Raw genomic sequence first — 16,959 nt, forward strand, 5'->3', positions numbered from 1 at the left:
TGGGGTTCTATTTTAGTTTTTCTGTGTTGGTGTTTGGTATGATTCCCAAATAGAGGCAGCTATATTTAAGTAGCATTTTTTCCACCTGTGTTTTATGGGATATTGCTTTGAGTTAGTGTATGTTACACCTCTTGATTACGGTTCTTTCTTTCTTTGTTTCGTTCTTTCTTTGTTGTTTTGTGCATTTATAATAAATAATATGTGGAAACCATATCGCGCTGCAGCTTAATCCGCTAATTATTCCAGCGTACGTGACACGCGGATCCGCTATTTTTTTTAGACCCTATAGCCAAAACTTTCATCAGAAGGTAGCTAGCTAATTAGCTAAGTTACTAGCCATTTAGTCATTGTTAGCCACTGCTAGCGGCCTTTACCCTCTGCTCAGGCACCAGCCGTTTTTATAGCCTAGATAATACCTGCCAGCATCGGACTGTTTTTCTCCACTACAACACCAGATTCCTGCCGTAAAGCCCTGGACCATTGATCATCACAGCTGAGTGACCCAGCCCCAAAGCTAGCCCTGAGCCAGGCGGCTAGCAAACAAAATTCCCACAACTACATAACCTCTTTCGCCATCTGGCCCGGTCCCTTCGTCGACACGGCGCACCACCGTACCACCACGACTGGTCCGCAGACGTAATTCCATCAGCTGTGCCTTTAACCGGCCTTTGCCGGACGATGGAGCAGATGCTTCTACTTACCCCGGACTGCTAACTTTAAACACTGTCTCCAGCGTGCTAGGGTACTAACGACTACCTAGCGGTTTCCCTGTTTCATCTATTGCTGTACACTGGATCCTATGATCACTTGGCTACATAGCTGATGCCTGCTGGACTGTTCATTTATCACGGTACTCTGCTTTGTTATCCTTTGTTTATCTGTCGGCTCTAGCCCCGAACTCAGGCCCTGTGTGTAGTTAACCGACCTTCCATGCCCATTCATCGCCATTTTACCTGTTGTTGTTCACTTAGCTGATTAGCTGTTGTTGACTTAGCTAGCTCTCCCAATCAACATCTGTGATTGCTTTATGCCTCGCTTTATGTCTCGCTCAAATATCAATAGGCCTTGTATATTGTTGTTTAGGATAATTATCATGGTTTTAGTTTACTGCGGAGCCCCTAGTCCCACTGTACATGCCTTAGATTCCTCCTTTGTCCCACCTCCCACACATGCGGTGACCTCACCCAGTATAACCAGCATGTCCAGAGATGCAACCTCTCTTATCATCACTCAGTACCTGGGCTTACCTCTACTGTACCCGCACCCCTGTCTGCACATTATGCCCTGAATCTATTCTACCACGCCCAGAAATCTGCTCTTTTTATTCTCTGTCCCCAACGCACTGGACGACCAGTTTTGCTAGCCTTTAGCCGTACCCTCATCCTACTCCTCCTCTGTTCCTCGGGTGATGTGGAGGCTAACCCAGGCCCTGCGTGTCCCCAGGCACTCTCATTTGTTGACTTCTGTAATCAAAAAAGTATTGGTTTCATGTGTGTTAACATCAGAAGCCTCCTCCCTAAGTTTTTTTACTCACTGCTTTAGCACACTTCGCCAATCCCGATGTCCTTGCCGTGTCTGAATCCTGGCTTAGGAAGGCCACCAAAAATTTTGAGATTTACATACCCAACTACAACATTGTCCATCAAGATAGAACTGCCAAAAGGGGAGGAGTTGCAATCTACTGCAGTGATAGCTTGCAAAGTTCTGTCATACTTTCCAGGTCTATGCCTGACCTAAACTGAGATATGCTTAACACTCCAGCAGTCCTACAATCTAAGCTAGATGCCCTCTATCTCACACAAATTATCAAGGAAACCACCAGGTACAACCCTAAATCCATAAACATGGGCACCCTCATAGATATTATCCTGACCAACTTTTCCTCCAAATACACCTCTGCTGTTTTCAATCAGGATCTCAGCGATCACTGCCTCATTGCCTGCATCCGCTATGGGGTCCGCGGTCAAACCCCTCATCACTGTCAAACGCTCCCTAAAACTCTTCTGTGAGCACGCCTTTCTAATCGACCTGGCCCAGGTATCCTAGAAGGATATTGACCTCATCCCGTCAGTCGAGGATGCCTGGTCGTTCTTTAAAAGTAATTCCCTCACCATCTTAAATTAGCATGCCCCTTTCAAAAAATGTAGAACCAAGAACAGATATAGCCCTTGGTTCACACCAGACCTGACTGCCCTTGACCAGCACAAAAACATCCTGTGGCGGACTGCAATAGCATCGAATAGTCCCCGCGATATGCAACTGTTCAGGGAAGTCAGGAACCAATACACACAGTCAGTCAGGAAAGCAAAGGCAAATTTTTTCAAACAGACATTTGTATCCTGTAGCTCTAACTCCAAAAGGTTTTGGGACACTGTAAAGTCCATGGAGAACAAGAGCACCTCCTCCCATCTGCCCACTGCACTGAGGCTAGGCGACACGGTCACCACCGATAAATCCATGAAAATCGAACATTTCAATAAGCATTTCTCTACGGCTGGCCATGCATTCCTCCTGGCTACCCCAACCCGGGCCAACAGCTCCGCACCCCTCGCAGCTACTTGTCTGAGCCTCCCCAGCTTCTCCTTCACCCAAATCCAGAACGCAGATGTTCTGAAAGAGCTGCAAAACTTGGACCCGTACAAATCAGCTGGGCTAGACAATCTGGACCCTCTCTTTCTAAAATATCTCCAATCCAAAATCAAATCTAGAATCGGCTTTCTATTTCGCAACAAAGCCTCCTTCACTCACGCCACCAAACTTACCCTAGTAAAATTGACTATCCTACTGATCCTCGACTTCGGCAATGTCATCTACAAAATGGCTTTCAACACTCTACTCAGCAAACTGGATGCATCTATCACAGTGCCATCCGTTTTGTTACCAAAGAGCCACCAACCACTGTGATCTGTATGCTCTATTCGGCTGGCCCTCGCTACATATTCGTCGCCAGACCCACTGGCTACAGGTCATCTACAAGTCTATGCTAGGTAAAGCTCCGCCTTATCTCAGCTCACTGGTCACGATAACAACACCCACCCGCAGCACTCGCTCCGGCAGGTATATCTCACTGATCATCCCCAAAGCCAACACCTACTTTGGCCTCCTTTCCTTCCAGTTGCTGCCAATGACTGGAACGAATTGCAAAAATCGCTGAAGCTGGAGACTTACATTTCACTCACTAACTTTAAACATCAGCTATTTGAGGAGTTAACCGATCGCTGCAGCTGTACATAGTCCATCTGTAAATAGCCCACCCAATCTTCCTACCTCATCCCCATATTGTTTTTATTTACTTTGCTGCTCTTTTGCACACCAATATCACTACTTGCACACCATCATCTGCGCAACATCATCTGCTCATCTATCACTCCAGTGTTAATCTGCTAAATTTGAATTACTTTGCTACTATGGCCTATTTATTGCCATACCTCTTCATGCCATTTGCACACACTGTATATAGACCTTATTTTTTGTGTTATTGACTGTACTCTTGTTTATACCATGTAACTCTGTGTTGTTTGTCGCACTGCGTTGCTTTATCTTCACCCGGTCGCAGTTGTAAATGAGAACTTGTCCTCAACTAGCTTAACTGGTGAAATAAAGGTGAAATAAATAAATACAAATAAGGTCTGTTAAGACTGGGGGCCAATCTGCTGGGTCATTTGGTAGAGAAGCAACTGTTCTATAAAGGTCTGAGCTAGAGGTCGACCGATTATGATTTTTCAACGCCGATACCGATTATTGGAGGACAAATAGCCGATACCGATTAATCGGCCAATTTTTGTAATTAGTTTTTTATTTATAATAATGACAATTACAATAATATTGAATGAACACTTTTATTTTAACTTAATACTGTATAATACTTCAATAAAATCAATTTAGCCTCAAATAAATAATGAAACATGTTCAATTTGGTTTAAATAATGCAAAAACAAAGTTTTGGAGAAGAAAGTAAAAGTGCAATATGTGCCATGTAAAAAAGCTGACGTTTAAGTTGAGAACAGAAGTTTTAGGTTGTAGTTATTATAGGACTATTTCTCTCTATACCATTTGTATTTCATATACCTTTGACTATTGGATGTCAGTGTCAGTGTCAGTATTGCCAGTGTAATAGTATAGCTTCCGTCCCTCTCCTCGCCCCTACCTGGGCTCGAACCAGGAACACATCGACAACAGCCACCCTCAAAGCATCGTTACCCATCGCTCCACAAAAGCCGCGGCCCTTGCAATGCAAGGGGAACAACTCCTCCAAGGTCTCAGAGCAAGTTACGTCACTGATTGAAACGCTATTAGCGCGCACTCTGCTAACTAGCTAGCCATTTCACATCGGTTACACCAGCCTAATCTCGGGAGTTGATAGGCTTGAAGTCATAAACAGCTCAATGCTTGAAGCACAGGGAAGAGCTGCTGGCAAACGCACTAAAGTGCTGTTTGAATGAATGCTTACGAGCCTGCTGCTGCCCACCACCGCTCAGTCAGACTGCTCTATCAAATATCAAATCATAGACTTTATAACATAATAACACAGAAATACGAGCCTTATGTCATTAATATGGTCAAATCTAGAAACAATCATTTCAAAAACAAAACATTTATTATTTCAGTGAAATACGGAACCATTCCATATTTTATCTAATGGGTGGCATCCATAAGTCTAAATATTCTTGTTACATTGCACAACCTTCAATGTTATGTCATAATTACGTCAAATTCTGGCATATTAGTTTGCAACGAGCCAGGCAGCCCAAACTGTTGCATATACCCCGACTCTGCGTGCAATTAACGCAAGAGTAGTGACACAATTTCCCTAGTTTAATAGTGCCTGCTTTCCTGGATTTCCCGTTTGGCGAAGTTGGTCTTCACACAGTTCGCAACGAGCCAGAAGGCCCAAACTGCTGCATATAGCCTGAGCTGTGACACAATTTCCCTAGTTAAAAGAAATTCATGTTAGCAGGCAATATTAACTAAATATGCAGTTTAAAAATATATACTTGTGTATTGATTTTAAGAAAGGCGTTGATGTTTATGGTTAGGTACACATTGGTGCAACGACTGTGCTTTTTTCTCGAATGCGCTTGTTAAATAACCGTTTGGTGAAGTAGGCTGTGATTCAATGATCAATTAACAGGCACCGCATCGATTATATGCAATACAGGAGAAGCTAAATAAACTAGTAATATCATCAACCATGTGTAGTTAACTAGTGATTATTAATCAAGTCTCCGTATAAATGCACTTGCACTGTGATAGTCTCAGAGGTCCGTTAAAAGCGCAGAGAGCATCATGAAGAACAAGGAACACACCAGGCAGGTCCGAGATACTGTTGTGAAGAAGTTTAAAGCCGGATTTGGATACAAAAAGATTTCCCAAGCTTTAAACATCCCAAGGAGCACTGTGCAAGCGATAATATTGAAATGGAAGGAGTATCAGACCACTGCAAATCTACCAAGACCTGGCCGTCCCTCTAAACTTTCAGCTCATACAAGGAGAAGACTGATCAGAGATGCAGCCAAGAGACCCATGATCACTCTGGATGAACTGCAGAGATCTACAGCTGAGGTGGGAGACTATGTCCATAGGACAACAATCAGTCGTATATTGCACAAATCTGGCCTTTATGGAAGAGTGGCAAGAAGAAAGCCATTTCTTAAAGATATCCATAAAAAGTGTTGTTTAAAGTTTGCCACAAGCCACCTGGGAGACACACCAAACATGTGGAAGGAGGTGCTCTGGTCAGATGAAACCAAAATTAAACTTTTTGGCAACAATGCAAAACGTTATGTTTGGCGTAAAAGCAACACAGCTCATCACCCTGAACACACCATCCCCACTGTCAAACATGGTGGTGGCAGCATCATGGTTTGGACCTGCTTTTCTTCAGCAGGGACAGGGAAGATGGTTAAAATTGATGGGAAGATGGATGGAGCCAAATACAGGACCATTCTGGAAGAAAACCTGATGTAGTCTGCAAAAGACCTGAGACTGGGACGGAGATTTGTCTTCCAACAAGACAATGATTCAAAACATAAAGCGAAATCTACAATGGAATGGTTCAAAAATAAACATATCCAGGTGTTAGAATGGCCAAGTCAAAGTCCAGACCTGAATCCAATCGAGAATCTGTGGAAAGAACTGAAAACTGCTGTTCACAAATGCTCTCCATCCAACCTCACTGAGCTCGAGCCGTTTTGCAAGGAGGAATGGAAAAAATGTCAGTCTCTCGATGTGCAAAACTGATAGAGACATACCCCAAGCGACTTACAGCTGTAATCGCAGCAAAAGGTGGCGCTACAAAGTATTAACTTAAGGGGGCTGAATAATTTTGCACCCCCAATTTTTCAGTTTTTGATTTGTTAAAAAAGTTTGAAATATCCAATAAATGTCGTTCCACTTCATGATTGTGTCCCACTTGTTGTTGTTTCTTCACAAAAAAATACAGTTTTATATCTTTATGTTTGAAGCCTGAAATGTGGCAAAAGGTCGCAAAGTTTAAGGGGGCCGAAAACTTTTGCAAGGCACTGTACTATGGCTTGGCTGAATACTTGACGGTTATTATTTTCTGAGAGATGTGCATCCGTATTCCAGGCTAATCAACATTTTTAATGCAATATATAAATCAATAGTCATTGGCAATCCATTTCTTTCCACCTTGAATTAATCCAGAGTTGTAACTAAATTGTGACTGAGAGACTAGATAATCATTGTCTTGTTTTAAAATGATGTGCGCCTATGAGGAGTGCCATCACGCCCATATATTGTCTGGACTGGTCCCCACAGAGTTTGATGCTGGAAAGCACGAGTTTCACCAGTAGCACAAATAGAATGCAAAGGGCAAGTTTATTAGGGATTTTCATACACTGGGATTTTCATACACTCCATCTTCAGAGTGGCCTCCTCTCAACTCGTCACCTCCTGCTCCCTCAGAGCAGCCTCCAGGCTTTGCTGTAGCGCTGCAGCTCTCTGCTGATCGAGGGTCACCTCCCCTCTCATCTCATCTACCGCCTCCTACTGGCGGGCTGCAGCCTGGGCCTCCTGCACGACCTTCTGTAGGGAGCTGTTCTCCTGCTGCTGGACAAGCTGCTCCTTCAGCTCTATAAGGGTCTCCTGCTTCTCCTCCTTCTGCTTGGCTAAATCCTCCCTCATAGCAACCTTCTGCTCTTCCAGGCTCTGCTGGAGCTCTGCAGACCTCTGCTGATGGAGGTGACACCTCACCTCAGTGCCTCCTTGGCCTCCCTCTCCTGGAGGACTGTGGCCTGTACCTCCTGTAGCAGTCCCTTCTGTAGGTAGTTGTCAGCCTCTGTCAGCTTCAGAAAAACCTACTGGGTTTGGGGCGAGAGACTGTTGCACCTGCCGCTATACTGGCCTGGGCGGCTGTCAGCTGGCTGAGTTCAGCTCGCATGAGAGCGTTCTGCTGACGCCGTTCTTCCAGCAGCTCCCGCTGCATAGCCTGCTGTGCTATGTTTGCCTCCACCATTTGTCTCACCAATGCTTCCATTGTGCTCTGTGTTTGTTTAGTTATTGAACTTGGTTTGGTTTGCCTGCTTTCTCCACCATATGTAGCAGGATCAAGGGTGTGGGGTTTCCACGTCACCAAGTTCAATAGCAAAACAGGCACCAGTAGCACAAATAGAATGCACATGGGAAGTTTATTAGGGATTTTCATACACTGGGGAAGAGGGGGAAATGCACCAATCACCCCACAGTCCACAAGCTGTTCTCGTTGTCCGTTCCGTTTCCCAGGGGTAATCCTCACACTCAGGTCCTCACCCAATCCGGTCCGGTACACAAGGGGGGGTAGCTCTGGCTCTCGCAGCTCTGGCTCTCGCAGCTCTGACTCTCGCAGCTCTGACTCTCGCAGCTCTGACTCCTCATACCTTGCTTGGTTCGCTCCTTCTCTGCCCTGTTGTGCAGGCTGCTTCCTCCTTTATCCCCAAGCAATCCCTGGCTTAACGAATCCTAGTCTTGCCTCGTTGGGGCAGGAAGTCCATATAAAGCTCGGGGCTGGAGCCAGCTACCTGCAAGATATCTCTCCTCAATTACCACCCCCCCTCACCTCTCCCTGCCATCTGCCACAACATGGTCACGCGCGATGCGGTTATCTTTTCAGAGCTGCAGTTTATAAACACCGTTGCCCGTTGCCGTTTATCAAACGTAATAAATAGTTGTATTTCACTCTCACTTTTGACAGGCACAAAGTCACAGAACACAGCCCCGGAAGTGTGTTGCAAGCAAGCAAGACACAGACAGACCAAGAGATGCACTGCCCAGTTAGGTTAGCAAGAAAGATAGACTAGAGAGAGATGAACTGCAAGCTAGCACATCAACTTAACGTTACTGTTATTTTCTGATATCAAACTTGGAGAGGAGAGAACACAAGTTTACCTGATTGCTGTTCCCGCAATTCACTCACATGGTGTTTTTTTTCCTCTTTTCGTGACCAGAAGGACAGTTCCGCTTCATCCTCTCATCCAAGTTGTAAACATTGACACCCGCTTTGACACGAGGCGGAGGCAGGGCCCTTGCGTAGTGAGCGTATAGGCTCGCCCAGCTCTGCTACAGCCTATTGCATGGAGCATAGCCAGATAACACGCAGTAGGCTAACTCATATTCTGTTAATTGGAAATATATTTTCTTCATATCATAATGTTTCTTTAGACCTGATTAAAATAAATCACGTATTTATTGTGATGGTGTGTATTCAATTTATTAGACTATTTTATTAGACTTTTAAATGTAGATGTTCCAAAGGCCCCCATCAGCGACTTGTGTGTGTGGAACCCTGAAGATGCTAAACATGTTTATGTTAATTAACGGTCAATTACCATGAGACCGGTAGTCTTTTGCATGACAATAACTGTGACAAAATGTCATGAGCGCCACAGCCCTACATCAAAAAGATGGAGGTGGAGTAAAATGTGGTGGAGTAAAATGTGGTGTTTTACAGGGTCAGCCTTGTAGTACGGTGCCCCTGGAGCAAGTTAGGGTTAAGTGCCTTGCTCAAGGACACATCAACAGATTATTCCCCTTGTCAGCTCAGTTATTTGAACCAGCAACCTTTTGGTTACTGGCCCAATGCTCTAACCACTAAGCTTTCTGATCCATTGAGCAGCCATCACCCCTTTTTCCTAATCGCTCTCTGTGTGTGTGTTCTCCTCCTCGGCAGGTTCAACATGCCCCATGATGACAACCCCAAATGCAGGGAGGCAGGCATAAAGCACCAGTATCACGTCATGGCGCCCACCCTCAACTATGACACTAGTCCCTGGTCCTGGTCAAAGTGCAGCCGCAAGTACATCACTGAGTTTCTGGAGTAGGTACCTCGTCCCTTTTTCTGTAATGTAAGAATACTCTTCCAGACACTGTAATTGTCCTAATGTACACATTTTCACAAACATACAGATTGTAAATAAATTACAAATTACAAATAAATATATCATGTTTTTTAGAGATACATTAATCACTGTAATAAAACATTCTAATATCTTCCTTTTTATAGAAAATGCAAGACAAATAAATAACACAAGCAAAAAGTGTTTGTATTCTTGGGACATAATCTGGTAAGCAAACTCTGCTACCTTCTCCAAAGGGGAGAATGTAGAGCAGGCCAGTGTAAACTGTCTCCACTGTGTTTTTCCCTGGTGTGAGACAGTATTTCCTGTTTGAAGCAGGGGTCTTCCTAGAGTGACCTGAGCGATTGATCCTCCCCTGCTCCTCTGTCTCTGCACTCAGGCAGAACCAGCTCTTGAGATGCTGGACAAACAGTCATTTAGTCAGTGGCGTGCTTTCTCCGCAAAAACGGTAACGCGGGGCAGCGGCTCATTCAGCGGGCTCCACAGCCAAGCGGTGGCCACCAACCTCTTCTGAAGGGCTTCCATTTAAGATGGGAAATGTCAGTTATAATTAGATTTTCTCTGGACATGACCCTTTGATCTCTCCTCCCGCTTTGTTGATTGTGAGCAGCCACAAAAGGCCTCCTTGTTGATGAGTTGCATCTTGAGAAGTAAGCGGTCTCTCCCGGGCGAATGCCTCCTATCGAGGCTGTAAGGTTACAGGCCTGTCCCGCTGCTGTACTACACAGTTTCCTACCAGCGGATGAATCCATGCATCCAGCTTTGAGTGGTTGGGTTGGAAAATTAGAAACACAAGAAAAATAATACTCCTATTCATTTTTTACTGCAGAATATTTCTGCTTATATGTCAGCTGTGTTAGAAAAGCTGAGTGTTCAGTTACTTGATGTGTGAGTGGAAGGTAAATGTCAATGGCTGTGAGCGAGACGTTCCATGCTGCATGAAGAGGATGGCTGATTTGTTTAACAGTGGGAATATTTATAAACAGTTCTGTGTGGCTGTGGACAGGAGCGTAGGGTTCAGTGTGAAGGAGTCTCAGAGGTGGGAAAGGCAGGCCGCTGAGAGCGAGGCCCACTGCTTTCGAAGTCTGCATGACTTCAACAAACGGCACCTCCACTGTCCACTTAGCTTACCTGGTCAAGTACATCACTGTTTTGATTACCAATTGTTCTTTCAAAGCACTCTAATGCACAACACTCTCATGTCAACTTAAATATAGAGGGACCCACTAACTCTCAACCCCTCTCCTGGAGCCAACCTCCCTCGTTCTCATTTCTGTGTCTGTGTAATATGGTGAACTCCCATTGGCTGCACACCTGAGAGCTGAGTGAAAAATGTCTTTGGTGTTCTTGGTGTTTTTATGTGTAGGCCGTGATATAGACACCATTCAGTCTCCTCTTGGCAGTCCTCCAACCGGTTTAAGCCATTAAACCTATATAAAGATAAAATGCAAATCTCTCTGTGTTGCCACCCACTAATTGATGTGTATACTTGTGTTGATACTACGTAATCATTAGTACCGGCAAAGCCTATAATTTTACATTCCGATGCCAGGTGCCCACGTTGGGAATTATCCTAACCACACAAACATCAGATGTCTTGCTATCCTGAACAGTTCCATTTAAAAACGTTTTTCTTACGTTTTGGTAAAAAAATATATCTTTATGTCCTCAATTAATTCAAGATGCATTATCTGTGAAAATAAACTTTTTATAACTACTTATTTTCTAGTTATTTGCTGTGTTAGAATGGTAATGGTTGCAGTATATCTTCCTATGAAAAGGGTCATCACTACAGTGCTGTTTGCATTTAGTTTATTACAACTGTGCAACAGGCATGTGAAACTATTCTCTTCTTACAATATTATTTTTAATGGTTAGTTGAGCTCATCAGTCTTGGCCCAGCCCACCATTTTGTTAAAATGTCGTTTTAAAATGTTATAAGACTGTATCATTCAATACCCTGCGTCGGTCATAAAATCTGATAAATGAGCAACCTCATAGCAGCTACCATCTCACGGGAAACACAGTCTGCCTTTATGGAACTCATTATGGAGTAGCTTCTTATGACAAACACTGAGAGATAACTATAAGTTATTTGCTAAATAAACTCACTTTAAAGAAGCCTCCCAATGGTTGCCAGGTGTAGAACCCCTGTTGGTGCCATAGGGGAGTCGCATCGCCTGTCTCGGGCTCCTCTGTTTTGCCAAAAAAAACTGCATGCCTAATAAAAAATTGCTGCTCTTTTCCCCCATATCCATCCTGTTTTTAATCATAGGCCCATAGGGTTTCTCATTAGACGATGACAACCTGGTGAAAGATGCTTCAATATGGGGCATCATCTCATCTCCTCCTTCTGGACTCTGACAGACAAACAGACCACTATCTTATAGCTTCAATATGAGGCATCTCTCCCTCTCTCTTCTTCTCATTTCCCCGAAGAACTGACTGACCTCATCGTAGCTTTCATCATTTGTCTCTTCCCAATGTTAGACAAACTCATTCCACCAAGCACGTGTAGACTTTTTGGGATACAAAACAAAGGGTTTCCTTTCAGTCGGTCACTCGGTGTAACATTTTATGGGGAGTCAACGACCAATCATATTCACCTGAAAACTGAAATCACGCCCAACGGACCAATAGATACCGATGCGACCTCGGAAGCCCTGCTTTCCTGGCTATAATTCCCGGGCTCTTCAGCTCGCCTGAAGGAAGAACATGTCACACAATTTAGCTTTTCAAGTGCACGAAGACTATGAAATTTGGCTCTGACTTAGGTGTCAGTAGGGAGAGATTAATCGTCCCCCTAGATGTTGTGAGTTTTGGGACTTGGTATCGGTTTTTGTGTTTTCTAAAAGCTACCACTTTCTGCTCTGCTTGTGTAGCTAATGCTTCCTTCCTTGGGAAGGATTTGTGTTTGCTAAAAAAAACAAAAACTTTCTGCTCTGCTTGTGTAGCTGTCACGCCCTGGCCTTAGTATTTTAAATTCAAATGTATTTATATAGCCCTTCGTACATCAGCTGATATCTCAAAGTGCTGTACAGAAACCCAGCCTAAAACCCCAAACAGCAAGCAATGCAAGTGTAGAAGCACGGTGGCTAGGAAAAACTCCCTAGAAAGGCCAAAACCTAGGAAGAAACCTAGAGAGGAACCAGGCTATGTGGGGTGGCCAGTCCTCTTCTGGCTGTGCCGGGTGGAGATTATAACAGAACATGGCCAAGATGTTCAAATGTTCATAAATGACCAGCATGGTCCAATAATAATAAGGCAGAACAGTTGAAACTGGAGCAGCAGCACGGTCAGGTGGACTGGGGACAGCAAGGAGTCATCATGTCAGGTAGTCCTGAGGCATGGACCTAGGGCTCAGGTCCTCAGAGAGAGAGAAAGAAAGAGAGAAAGAGAGAATTAGAGAGAGCACACTTAAATTCACACAGGACACCAAATAGGACAGGAGAAGTACTCCAGATATAACAAACTGACCCTAGCCCCCCGACACATAAACTACATAAACTACTGCAGCATAAATACTGGAGGCTGAGACAGGAGGGGTCAGGAGACACTGTGGCCCCATCCGATGACACCCCTGGACAGGGTCAGGCCAGGGTGTGACATGGGTGATTTATGTGTCTTGTCTTGTCTAGGGGTTTATTAGATTTATGGGGTTGTGTGTAGTATAGTAGTCTAGGAAAGTCTATGGTTGCCTGGAGTGGTTCTCAATCAGAGGCAGGTGTTTATCGTTGTCTTTGATTCGGAACCATATTTAGGCAGCCATATTCTTTAGGTATTTCGTGGGTGATTGTTCCTGTCTCTGTGTTTGTTGCACCAGATAGGGCTGTTTCGGTTTTTCACGTTACATTTATTGTTTTTGAAATTGTTCGTTATCATCTTTATTAAAGCTGTATAAAGATAACCACGCTGCATTTTGGTCCTCCTCTCTTTCGACAGAGGAAAACCGTAACAGTAGCCAGTGCTTCTTTGAGTAAGATGGCCAGTGGAGTAAGTTCAAAAAGGAACATTCAACCCTGCCCTAAGGCATGTGGTTTCACAATGAAAGTTAAAGATACTCACCAGTGCTGTCCTGTTTTCCTGGGGTGGAAACACGCTCAGGAGACTTTGGCTCGGACCACTAGTAGTGTTGGTCAGAGTTGATAGGGGTGTCATCCCAGCTGAGTGAGGCTCTTTCCGTTTTTTCTGGCATTGTTCAGGGTTCGGATTGCAGGGTTGATATACTATCCCTGGTTGGCTCTGGAGGGTTTTCAGAGTGTGAATCGGATGGCATCATTCCGGGAAAGCCTAAATCCCAGGCTTTGGATTTGGCGTGTGAAGTGAACCATTGGTGGTAAATGCGCTTTTGATGGAGCTGTGTCGTAGGGCGGCAGATCACCTGGGGTGTATTGCCATCTTTAGCAGAGTTCCTCCAACTTTGGGGGAAGGTATTTACCTCCTGTCCCTGCAGCGGTGGGACAGGAGGTAAAATATTTAAAGAGTTCGCCAAAGAGCTAAAGGCGACCTGTGGTTCCCCTCATTCAGTCCGGTTATGGCGAGTTCATGAGTGTAGAGAGTATGGAGGAGGCGGGGCTCGTTTGCACACTGCTGATGGATGGAAAGCTGGCGAGTTAACTCAAGAGGCTAACAAGGGGGCTAATCCGAGCACAGTGTTTCTGAATTAAGTGACGGTTCTTGGTTCATGTCCATAGATCTGAAGGATGCATGTATTCATGTGGCTACAAATCCTCCCCACAGAAAGCTTCTGAGGTTTCATTTCGAGGGTGTGTTCTATGAGTTTCTAGTCCTGCCTTTTGGGCTCTCCCTATCGCTCCACACCTTTTCTATGTTGGTGGAGGTGGCTTTGGCACTGGTGCCGTGCCAGGGGATCAGAGTATTGGCGTATCTGGATTATTGGCTGGTCGTAACAAGAGAGTCGAGAGAACAGGTGGATCTCCACACTGCCACGCTGGTTTCCCATATTCAGACTCTGGGGTTCATAGGGAATCACAAGAAAAGGTGTTTGATTCCACAGGGTGATCACAACAGACGCATCCTTACTGAGAAAACACTAATTGTCATCTGTTATTTTCAATGAGGGATGCATGCTCTCTGTTGGGAATGGATGCTTTGGCATCTCAGTGGCCTCGGACCGTGGTCTATGCATTTTCTCCGGTGGACCTGATTCAGGCCATCGTTGAGAGTCCGTCAGGAGTGTCTGTTGATTCTGGTGGCTCCCCGTTGGCCCAGACAACCCTGGTTCACAGAGATCATCTGCCTGTTGGGCGAGGACCTGTGGAGGGTTCTGTGTAGTCGGGATATATTGTCCTGGTCGCACAGAGTTGGCACCCATGAATGTGATTACGACTATACAGTTGTTGCATGCACCCTCTTCGAGAGAGTTGTATACAAAAAAGTGGCGCAAGTTTGAGGGTTTGTGTCAGGTTAAAGGAGTTTCTCTTGTTCCGAGCTCTTTGGTGGACATTTTGATCTTCTTTTATGAGCTTTTTGAGCAGGGCCTTTCTTTTTCTGCATTGAAAGTTTGTGGCAGCCATCTCTGCGCCTCATGTAGGAATTGATGGCTCTACCCCGGGGCCTCATCCTCTGGTGGTGCAGTTCCTGAAAGGTGTGCGTCAGCAGACCAATGTCAAAGCCTATGGCACCGAAACAGAACCTGTCTTTGGTCCTGGATGCTCTGTGAGAATCTGTTTGAACCACTGGAGTCTGTGGACCTGAAGGTCCTTTCCTATAAGACTGCCCTGGTCATGGCCTTGGTGTTGGCTAAGTGCGTTGGGGAGCTCTACGCGTCATCAACACATCCTTTCTGTTTGGAGTTCGCACCTGGCGACTCCAAAGTGATGTTACCTTCTAATGCAGTTTTGCTCCCAAGGTTATGCCTATGTCAAATCCAATTGTATTTGTCACATGCTTCACATGTCACATGCTTCCAGTGAAATGCTTACTTACAAGCCCATAACCAACAATGCAGTTTTAAGAAAATACTTTAAAAAAGTAAGAGATAAGAAAAACAAATGATAAAAGAGCAGCAGTAAATAACAATAGCGGGGCTATATACAGGGGGTACCAGTACAGAGTCAATGTGTAGGTGTACCTGTGTCGAGGTAATTGAGGTAATATGTACATGTAGGTAGAGTTATTAAAGTGACTATGCATAGATAATAACAGAGAGTAGCATCATGGTTCCAGAGGGGGAGCAATGCAAATAGTCTGGGTAGCCATTTGATTAGCTGTTCAGGAGTTTTATGGCTTGGGGGTAGAAGCTATTTAGGAGCCTCTTGGATCTGGACTTGGCGCTCCGGTACCGCTTGCCGTGCGGTAGCAGAGAGAGCAGTCTATGACTAGGGTGGCTGAATTCTTTTACCATTTTTATGGTCTTCCTCTGACACCGCCTGGTATAGAGGTCCTGGATGGCAGGAAGCTTGGCCCCGGTGATGTACTGGGCCGTATGCACTACCCTCTGTAGTGCCTTGCGGTCGGAGGCCGAGCAGTTGCCATACCAGGCAGTGATGCAACCCGTCAGGATGCTCTCTATGGTGCAGCTGTAGAATCTTTTCAGTCTCCTGAGGGGGAATAGGTTTTGTCGTGCCCTCTTCATGACTGCCTTGGTGTGCTTGGACCATGTTAGTCTGTTGGTGATGTGGACGCCAAGGAACTTGACGCTCTCAACCTGTTCCACTGCAGCGCCGTCGATGAGAATGGGGGCGTGCTCGATCCTCCTTTTCCTGTAGTCCACAACCATCTTCTTTGTCTTGATCACGTTGAGGGAGATGTTGTTGTTCTTGCACCACACGGCAGGTCTCTTACCTCATTGTTGTCGGTGATTAGGCCTACCACTGTTGTGTCATCAGCAAACTTAATGATGGTGTTGGAGTCGTTGCCTGGCCGTGCAGTGTACAGGGAGTACAGGAGGGGACTGAGCACGCACCTTGGGGGGGCCCGTGTTGAGGATGGATGGTGGATGTGTTGTTACCTACCCTTACCATTGGGGGCGGCCCGTCAGGAAGTCCAGGATCTAGTTGTAGAGGGAGGTGTTTAGTCCCATGGTCCTTAGCTTAGTGATGAGCTTTGAGGGCGCTATGGTGTTGGACACTGAGCAATAGTAAATGAATAGCATTTTCACACAGGTGTTCCTTTTGTCCATGTGTGAAAGGGCAGTGTGGAGTGCAATCGAGATTGCATCTTCTGTGGATCTGTTGGGGCAGTATGCAAATTGGAGTGGGTCTGGGGTTTCTGGGATAATGGTGTTGATGTGAGCCATGACCAGCCTTTCAAAGCATTTCATGGCTACAGATGTGAGCGCTACGGGTTGGTAGTCATTTAGGCAGGTTACCTTAGTGTTCTTGGGCACCGGGACTATGGTGGTCTGCTTGAAACATGTTGGAATTACAGATTCAGACAGGGAGAGGTTAGAAAAAATGTCAGTTAAGACACTTGCCAGTTGGTCAGTGCACGCTCGGAGTGCACATCCTGGTAATCCGTCTGACCCTGCGACTGTGAATGTTGACCTGTTTAAAGGTCTTACTCAAATCAGCTGCGGAGAGCGTTATCACAAAATCATCCGGAACAGCTGATGCTCTCATGCGTGTTCCAGTGTTACTTGCCT

The 16,959-nt window shown here is 45.3% G+C and overlaps 1 protein-coding gene across 1 annotated transcript in view; it reads left to right on the top strand.

Annotated features, from left to right (window-relative positions):
- The window catches only part of LOC139385010 (A disintegrin and metalloproteinase with thrombospondin motifs 20-like), a 153,857-nt gene that overhangs the window by 49,313 nt on the left and 87,585 nt on the right, over positions 1 to 16,959 (top strand). Inside the window, exon 9 of the mRNA XM_071130028.1 lies at positions 9,167 to 9,313. Within this exon, the coding sequence (XP_070986129.1) occupies positions 9,167 to 9,313 (147 nt within the window). The remainder of the gene's footprint in view (positions 1 to 9,166; positions 9,314 to 16,959) is intronic.

The sequence above is a fragment of the Oncorhynchus clarkii genome, chromosome 1 (genome assembly GCF_045791955.1).
Source record: "Oncorhynchus clarkii lewisi isolate Uvic-CL-2024 chromosome 1, UVic_Ocla_1.0, whole genome shotgun sequence".
Lineage (NCBI taxonomy): Eukaryota > Metazoa > Chordata > Actinopteri > Salmoniformes > Salmonidae > Oncorhynchus > Oncorhynchus clarkii.